Genomic DNA, 9430 nt, shown 5'->3' on the forward strand with positions numbered 1-9430 from the left:
TAGAGACAAAGCATCTTCGAATCTAGCCAGCTGGGCCAGGGCAGTGGGACCAGTCCACAACTCATACACTCCTGCTGGGAAAGAACCCTGGAGGGTGGACAGCACGTGGTTAGATACAGAGTAAAGCTCTCTCTCTACACTGTCCCCATCAAACACTCCCAGGACAGGACAGCACAGGGTCAGATATGAAGGATTGCCCTGGGTTGTAACACTGTCTGGGGGGTCCAGGAACATGCTCACTGTATTACTGTCCCCCTGGGGTACAGCACCGTGGAAATAAGGGGTCAGGAACAGTGGGAGTTGGTGTTCACTTGCAAATGTTTTTCTGGCTGTTTGTTCCTTCGCTGTGTGAACTGACTGCCTATGTGTTTACTTACAGGATCCAGCAGTTCTGGAGCATAGCACTGAGCATCAACAGCCTGCTCTGAACCAGCTTTACAACCCCTTTGATGAAGGCAGAGGGGTAAGTGAACAGGAAGGCCACTAATAAGACTAACCACAGACGGTAACAAGTGATATTGCACTTGGTAAGAAAGGAAAATGTCCAGGTAACTGTCTGAGCCTCAAACAACATGGCACTGAACCACTCGGTTAGATTCCAGTCTGTAAGTCACTGCCAGGTATCGGTTGCTTTGTATATAAACCCATTGATTAGATCCCAGTGTCAAAGATAAACTGGGAAAACTGCACCAAAAATTGTGCTCCACTTTCCACAATTCAGAATAAAATGTACGAAAATTCAACTGAGATCACCAAAACCCATTTTTTTTTTCTGAAGAAGACCTGAAACGTCGGCTTTCCTGCTCCTCTGATGCTACCTGGCCTGCTGTGTTCATCCAGCTCTACACCATGTTATCCCAGTTTTGCTAGGCTGACTTCTACCTAGTCACAAAGTAATCAAAAGTAGGTTACCTCAGTAACAGTACAATTAATGATATGTGCAGCAGTGAAGAGAAAGGATTTATAATTTCTGTGACTTTGACTGTAGCCCTTCAAAGCCCCAGACTCCCCCTCACATGCACACGCATAATTCAGGCAGTTTAACACATCCACAAAGAATGTAGTCAGGGTGAAGGCAAATCTGAAGATTGAAGTGCAGATCATTTCCAATGTTGTTTACGATGACTGTCAACCTTCAATGTGAATGTCATCCAGGTGAAGTTGTTTCTTTTTTCATTCATTCTTGGGATGTGGGCGGTCACTGCCTGGTTAGCATGTCTTGCCCATCCCTAGTTGGCCCTTGAAGGTGATGGTGAGCTGCCTTCTTGAACCACGGTCAGAAATCACACAACATCAGGTTACAGACCAACAGGTTTATTTGAAAACACAACCTTAATCCTCCTTCAGGTGTTATTGAGAGATAGTGCCAGGCACATAATTTATAAGTAAAAGATCAAAGGGTCACACCTCTGAGGATGTACTAAGATAGAATTTGGCATTGTGGCTCAACCCACGGTAAGGGGACTGCAGCGGTTTCTTGTATGAATTCTTTCTTTTTAAGCTCTCTTAAACAGTCTGTCTTTTTCCCCACAGAGACCTGTAGGCTTTGGATGTTTTTCTTCTCTTGTTAACAGCTTTTTGAACCATACTGTGTTAAATCAGAGGCCGCTGCTAGGCAGAAGTTCAGTCTCAAATTCCCCTTCTTATTGCTTCCAACATTGTATTGCACAGCTCAACTTTATTTTTCAAGTTGCAAAGTCTACCTGGTCTTCCGGTTATAGCAGTCCAACTTCAAGTTCAGTTTATAGTCCCAAGAAAATGACAAATATGTGACCTCTTAGACCAGCTTTTGAATTGAAATTTGCAGCAGATCTGTCTTTCATTGCAGTGGTCAACATGAGCAGGGCCACCTAGCTTGTTGGCGGGTGGTACAGTGACTGAACTTGGTCTTAGGATGGAATGTCAGCTCTGAGTGTGCCTAGGCTGTGGAGGGAGCTGACCATGTTGACAAATAAGTGCAAAGCACAATCAGTGGAGGGAGCTAGTGTTAAAAGTGAAAGAATGAAGAATCTGTGTGTGTTCAGATTATGGTTTCCACAGCCTTTGGCCCTTTTCTGGGAACTGAGCCTATTCCTTGAGACGGGTCATTTAGCCACAAGGTGCATCACAGCTGGCGCAGTTCCATTCTCATCGACTCCTGCCACAAAAATGTGTCACTTGACAGCAATCAGGAGCAAAATGGCTGATTCCCTCTTCACCAAGACCAGGAGAAACTGTCACTGATTCAGCCCAGAAAGGGAATGAAGTATGGAATGGTTTCAGAAAGGTGCTGGGGAAGCTGAGTCTCTGCAGTGCTTTCCCCTCTGATGTGTTGTTGACTGGGCTCCTGCCATTGTATGGCCTGATCGAGCTAATGTTCAGCTGTTTGTGTGTGCACCCCGTCTGTTCACAAGCCTTTGAACTTAACACCATCAAAATCTAGATCTCCACTATGGAGGTGAGTGAGTGGTGAGCCTTGGGTCTGTTTAAAAGCTTTGTGTTTATTTCCAATTGCTGAATCTCTGGAAGCTTCAGAGCTTCCTACAGGCTGACTCTATTAGCACTGGACTGAACGAGTGCCACACTGTTGGAGGTGCCGGCCTTGAGGTAATGCTTTGAAACTAGGCCCACTCTCACGTTGGACCTAAAAGATGTCACAGCCACATTGAAAGAGGAGCTTTCCTCATTGTCAGGAGCGTCATGGAATCCTCCCCACTTGCCTGGATGGGTGCAGCTCCGACAACGCTCGAGAATCTTGACACCATCCAGGAACAAGCAGCGTGCTTGATGAGCGTCCTGTAACCCGGTTTTCAATTTGATTTTCAGTAACAGCAGTGTGCACCATCTGTAAGATACACTGTAGAATTCCCTAAGACTCCTTTTTTTTTTAAAAAAAAAAAAGCACTTCCAAACCCATGATTGTTTACAAGGACAGGAGGAGTATATACATGGGAACACCATAGCTGCAAGTTGCCCTCCAAGCAAGCCACTGACTGTCCTGACTTGGAAATATATTGCTGCTGCTTCAGTGTCGCTGGGTCAGAATCCTGGAATTCTGTCCCTAGCAGCATTGTGAATCTATCTACAGCAAATGGGCTGCAGTGATTCAGGAAGGCAGCTCGCCACCACCTTCTCAAGGGCAACTAGGGACGGACAATAAATGCTGACCCAGATAGTGATGCCCATGTCTCCTGAATAAATATGACAAACCTCATCCAACAGCACCAACTAAAAACCAATTATCTACACGTTATCAAATAATTCTTTCTGGAACCTCAAAAGCTGGTGGTATTGGCACACATGCTTCCCACTTTCCAAAACTTGCTACACATTTTTTGTTTTTTTTGGCAAGAAATAATTTCAGTATTTGTTAAAAGCTTTAGGCTGTGAGTGGATAAGGATGTTCTATAGATGCAAATATTTCACCTGTTTCTTTGCCTGCTGGGGAGTCGCTCGGACATACTGGATGATGTCAGGTTCTGGGCTCTTTTGAAATGATAAATAGGTAATGACAAGACAGGTTTGACAGTACAGCTGATCGCAGTCTGTTGGGAGACGGGCTGAATGTAAAGGAGCTGCAGAGGAAACACTACATACTGATCTACAACAAAAACTGGGTGCACTTATATCATATCTATAACGGAAGGCAGCATTTGAAACTAAGGCACAAAATACAGGAGGAAAGATGGCCATCAACTTGCAAAAGAGGCCAGTATTGAAGGAATATCTTAGAGGAGGAGAGGATCAGGGAGGGAATTCCAGAACTCGGGGCCCCAGGCAGCTGAAGGCACGGCTGCCAAAGGTAGGACGATGGAAATCAGGGGATGTGCAAGAGGCTGGATTTGGAGGAGAGCAGAGATCTCTGGGGGGTGCAGGGGGCGGAGGGGTTGGCAGAGACAGGGAGGAGGTGCAGGGGGCTGGAGGGGGTGGCCGAGACGGGGGGGGGGGGGGGGGGGGCGCGGGGGGCGGCCGAGACGGGGAGGGGGCGCAGGGGGTGGCCGAGACAGGTGGGGGGCGGCAGAGGCCTGTGTCTGTGTCCACCACCTGGGAGTAAATATGGACTGATTCTGTGCACACTGGCCTGGGGGCAGGTGGGGGATGGAGGTGGCGCATTCACACTGACTGGGGTGGGGAGGGGACGAAGTGGGATGGGGTAGCAGTAGGCTGACAGTTTTGTTTTTGCCTTTCAGCACAATCGTGCTCCTATAATGACCACTCCCCTGCCCCCAGCTCAGCCACCAGAGCAACCCGTTGTGCCTTCAGTATGTCAGAACCCCCGGAGTCCGATGGAGCACCGTTCATATGGAACCCAGGTGTGTTATAGACCCCTTTGCATAGAGACTGTAACCTCCATCTGCCCACACGGGCTGTATCACAGGCCAACACAAACAGAGGGGGCAGGCGTGGGCACAGACTCTCACTTCCCCTGGCCCACTGCAGCCGTTGTTGCTCCATGCCAGTCTCTTGGTGAACTCGGTCAGTGTAAGAGCTGTGATTTGCCAATGTGCCCTCCCCTGCTTTCTACCTGCCGGTACTGTGTCCTGTCGGCTATGATTGGCCTCGTTGTAGGAGCCAGTCTGGTGTCTCACACTGACTCACCAGCGTACTACTAGGTGACTTGGTTCTGGCCACTCCACCCTGTCGGCCCAGTGGTCCTGCTCTAATCTGCAGGTGTCGAACCTGTCATCTCTATTTCTCTCACTGGCATATGGAGAGAATGAGATCCTTTATTGAATTAGTCCTGGCTCCATGCAATCAGAATCAAGCTTTAGCCAGATCGAAATCAGCATTCTGGTTGGTGTCACATGCCTGTCTGGGAACACCCTGTTACATCTTGGTAATCTCTCAAGGCTGTCCCTTCCTCCACTCCCTGCTGCATTTCACCAGTTACTCCTGAAACCCCTCTGTCCTTCTTTGACACGCTCCTTTCAGCACTCGGACGGTCTCATTCAGCATCTAATTGGATTGCACTGCCTTGCACTGTCATTGGGCCGTTCTATGATGTTAAAGCTGCTGTGTTGATTTTGAATTTTTCAGAAGCCCACGACAATGCTCACGGCTGACCTGCTGAGGCAGCAGGAAGAGCTGGAGAGGAAAGCAGCTGAGTTAGACCAAAAGGAGCGAGAGCTACAGAATGCAGCCATCTCATCCAGCAGTGAGTCTGAGTGTCCAGCACTCATCTCCTTCACTGTTACAACCAGACAGTTACAAACCTGCATTACTTACAGTCACAGACTCCTTACGATGCAGATAGAAGCCATTTGGCCCATCAAGTCTGCACTAACCCTCCAAAGAGCGTCACACACAGTCCCATCCACCCCCATCCCCGTAACCCCACATTTACCACGGCTCGTCCGGTTAACCAACACATCCCCGGGCACCCCGAGACAATTTAGCACGGCCAATCCACCCTAGCCTGCACATCCCTGGGCACTATGGGGCAATTTAGCACGGCCAATCCACCCTAACCTGCACATCCCTGGGCACTATGGGACAATTTAGCACGGCCAATCCACCCTAACCTGCACGTCCCTGGGCACAATGGGACAATTTAGCACGGCCAATCCACCCTAACCTGCACATCCCTGGACACTAGAACATAGAACAGTACAGGCCCTTCGGCCCACGATGTTGTACTGAACTTTTACCCTAATCCTAAGGTCTATCTAACCTTCACCCCTACCTTATACTATCATCCATATGCCTATCTAATAGCCGCTTAAATGCCCCTAATGAGGCCGACTCCACTACGCTCTCCGGCAATGCATTCCACACCCCTATCACTGTCTGAGTAAAGAACCTACCTCTGACGTCTCCCCTATATCTACCTCCACTCCACTTTAAAACTATGCCCCCTCGTAATAGCTACCTTCACCCTAGGAAAAAGTATCTGGCTGTCTAGTCTATCTATACCTCTGATCATTTTGTACACCTATCAAGTCACCTCTTATATTTCGTCATTCTAAAGAGAAAAGCCCTAGCTCTCTCAACCTTTCCTTGTAAGATCTTCCCTCCATTCCAGGCAACATCCTGGTAAATCTCTTCTGCACTTTTTCCAACGCCTCCACATCTTTCCTGTAATGAGGCAACCAGAACTGGACCCGATACTCCAGATGTGGCCGTACCAGGTTATTGTATAACTGGAGCATAACTTCACTGCTCTTGAACTCAATCCCTCTATTAATGAAAGCTAACACACCATACGCCTTCTTGACAACTCTATCCACCTGGGTGGCAGCTTTCAGGGAACTGTGAACATGAACCCCAAGATCCCTCTGCTCCTCCACACTGCCAAGAATCTTTCCGTTAACCCTGTATTCTGCTTTCAAGTTTGTCCTTCCAAAATGAAATACCTCACGCTTTTCAGGGTTAAACTCCATCTGCCACTTCTCAGCCCAGCTCTGCATCCTATCAATGTCCCTTTGTAACCTGGAACAGCTCTCCGCACTGTCCACAATGCGACCCACCTTCGTATCGTCCGCGAACTTGCTAATCCGCCCTTCCACTCCTTCATCGAAATCATTTACAAAAGTCACAAATAGAAGAGAACCCAGGACAGATCCTTGTGGTACACCACTTGTAACTGAGCACCATGTTGAATATTTTCCATCCACTATCACCCTTTGTCTTCTAAGGGTCAGCCAATTCTGAATCCAATCTGCCACATTTCCCCCTATCCCATGCCTCCTTACCCTCTGCATGAGCCTACCATGGTGAACCTTATCAAGCGCCTTACTTAAATCCATGTATACGACATCCACTGCTCTACCTTCATCCACGTGTTTGGTCACCTTTTCAAAGAATTCAGTAAGGTCTGTGAGGAATGATCTACCCCTCACAAATCCATGCTGCCTGTCACAAATCAAACTGTGCCTTTCCAAGTGATCGTAAATCCTATCTCTTAGAGCCCTTTCCAATAATTTGCCCACCACTGAAGCAAGACTAACTGGCCTATAATTTCTGGGGTTATCCCTATTCCCTTTTTTTTTTTTTTTTTTGAACAAGGGAATGCCGTTTGCCTCTCTCCAATCTTCCGGCACTATACCCATGGACTGTGAGAACGAAAAGATCATCACCAAAGGCCCTGCGATCTCTTCCCTCACTTTCCATAGAATCCTTGGATAAATCTCATCAGGCCCGGGGGGACTTATCTATCTTCAACTTCCTCAAAATTCCTAGTACATCTTCCTTACTAACATCGACCTCCTCTAGCCTACCAGCCTGTTTCACACTGTCCTCCCCTACAACTAGGTCCCTCCCAGTTGTGAATACCGAAGAAAAGCATTCATTAAGGACCTCTCCTATCTCTTAAGGCTCGGTGCACAAATTTCCTTTACAATCCTTGATCGGCCCTACCCTTTCTCTGGTCATTCTCTTATTCCTCACATACGTGTAAAAAGCCTTGGAGTTTTCCTTGATCCCATCTGCCAAGGTTTTCTCATGCCCCCTTATAGCTCTCCTAAGCTCTTTCTTCAGCTCCTTCCTGGATAACTTGTATCCCTCTAGAGCCTTTTCCGTTCCTTGTTTCCTAAACTTTACATAAGGATCCTTCTTCCTCTTAACCAGTCGTTTGACCTCTCTCGAGAACCAAGGCTCCTTCACTCGACCGCATCTTCCCTGCCTGCTGGGGACAAACATATCGATTAAACAATCTCCACATTTCAATAGTGCTCTTCCCTGACAGTATCTATTCCCAATTTATGTTACCCAGTTCTTGCCTAACAGAATTATAATTACCCTTTCCCCAATTATAGACTGCGGGGCAATTTAGCACGGCCAATCCACCCTAACCTGCACGTCCCTGGGCACTACGGGGCAATTTAGCACGGCTAATCCACCCTAACCTGCACATCTGGAAACTGGAGCACCCAGAGGGGATGCATGCAGACTTGGGGAGAACATGCAAACTCCACACAGACAGTCGCACGAGGGTGGCATCGAACGCGGATCCCAGGCATTGTGAGGCAGCTGTGCTGCCCAAGCCTGGACATGTGCTGCACCCCAGTCAGTGCTGAGGTAGTGCCGCACTGTCAGAAGGTCAGCACCAAGGGACAGGTAGTGGGAGCCTTACTGTGACACTGAATCTGTGCTGTCCCTGTCCTGGGAGTGTTTGGAACAAAAATGTAACAGTAATTTTGTTCATTAAAAGGATGACATCTACCTCTGTAAGATAGGTGTTTGCAACTTGTTCTGTTTGTGGGTGTAGACTTATGTTAATGTTTTGCTTGCAGCATCCCTGAATAATTGGCCTCCACTGCCTTCCTTCTGCCCAGTGAAACCATGCTTCTATCATGACATCAAGGCAGACATTCCCTGTGATTTCCAGAAGACTGTCAGCGTGATGTATTACCTGTGGATGTGTGAGTGTTGTAAAAAGACCAGCATTAAGTATGTTCACACCATCCCCTGGGAGAGTACAGTATTGTCATCAGATGGAGAGCCAGCGTAGTGACTGCTGCTTACTGTCAATGTGACGTTTATAACTGGTGTTTGTCTTTATTCACAGTAACTTCAGTTGTTCTCTTCCTCAATCTCCTGAGCAGTCTGGCCTGGTTCACCGTTAATACGGAAGCTGGAACACACTTTGGCCTTTCTATCCTCTGGCTGCTTCTCTTCACGCCCTGCTCCTTTGTGTGTTGGTACAGACCGTTGTACAAGGCATTCAGGTAGGTACCATCAGTCAATCTGAGGAGACATTCCCCACTCCCCGTTAATACTGACCCTCTTCCCCAGGGACCTACCCAATTAATACTGACTGTCACCTGGGGAGGTACCCCATTAATGCTGACACCCCCCCCCCCCCCCCCCACCCCCCCCCCCCGGCAACAGTGTCCCTCTCCCGGACACCCTCCACCTCCCCCCAACACTGGCTCCCAGGACCATCCTGGTCAATACGGACCCTTTCCCAGGAGCCAATCCCTGTCTGTACTGACTATAACCATACCTCCCCTCGTCACCACTGACTGACTTCCCAGGACCCAGGAATGAAGTTGAGGATCACAGTGTCAGCATGATGGACACATGGTGAAGTGCTGCTTTAAACTCTGTAGCCATTCGACTGGGCCTGACTTGTACTCATTTCCTTTTCTCCTCCTTTTGTATCCCCATTCAGGGCTGACAGCTCCTTCAATTTCTTCTCCTTCTTCTTTGTTTTCTTTGTCCAAGACATCGTGTTTGTTTTGCAGACAGTGGGCATTCCAGGCTTGGGATTCTGGTAAGTAACCGCTTCCTGTCCTCCACTTTCACACCACGTGGCCATGTATCCACTCTCAAGCCCCTGATACTCTGGGGTAAGTGGGCAGTGACCAGGAACAGGAACCCTGGCTGATTCCCCCCACACTCTCTCTAATATAGGGGTAAGTGGGCAGTGACCAGGAACAGGAACCCTGGCTGATTTTCCCCCTCCCTCTCTCTAATGTAGGGGTCAGTAGGCAGTGACCAGGAACAGGAA

At 48.3% G+C, this 9430-nt stretch overlaps 1 protein-coding gene across 1 annotated transcript in view; it reads left to right on the top strand.

Annotated features, from left to right (window-relative positions):
• The first annotated feature begins 378 nt into the window (after positions 1–378).
• Positions 379–9430, top strand: part of scamp3 (secretory carrier membrane protein 3) — an 11421-nt gene continuing 2369 nt past the window's right edge. Inside the window, exons 1-6 of the mRNA XM_048620464.1 lie at positions 379–463; positions 4170–4292; positions 5017–5134; positions 8211–8339; positions 8486–8645; positions 9092–9193. Coding sequence (XP_048476421.1) covers positions 4188–4292; positions 5017–5134; positions 8211–8339; positions 8486–8645; positions 9092–9193 — 614 coding nt within the window. The 5' untranslated portion in view covers positions 379–463; positions 4170–4187. The remainder of the gene's footprint in view (positions 464–4169; positions 4293–5016; positions 5135–8210; positions 8340–8485; positions 8646–9091; positions 9194–9430) is intronic.

The sequence above is a fragment of the Rhincodon typus genome, chromosome 46 (genome assembly GCF_021869965.1).
Source record: "Rhincodon typus isolate 14 chromosome 46, sRhiTyp1.1, whole genome shotgun sequence".
In the NCBI taxonomy this organism is placed as follows: domain Eukaryota; kingdom Metazoa; phylum Chordata; class Chondrichthyes; order Orectolobiformes; family Rhincodontidae; genus Rhincodon; species Rhincodon typus.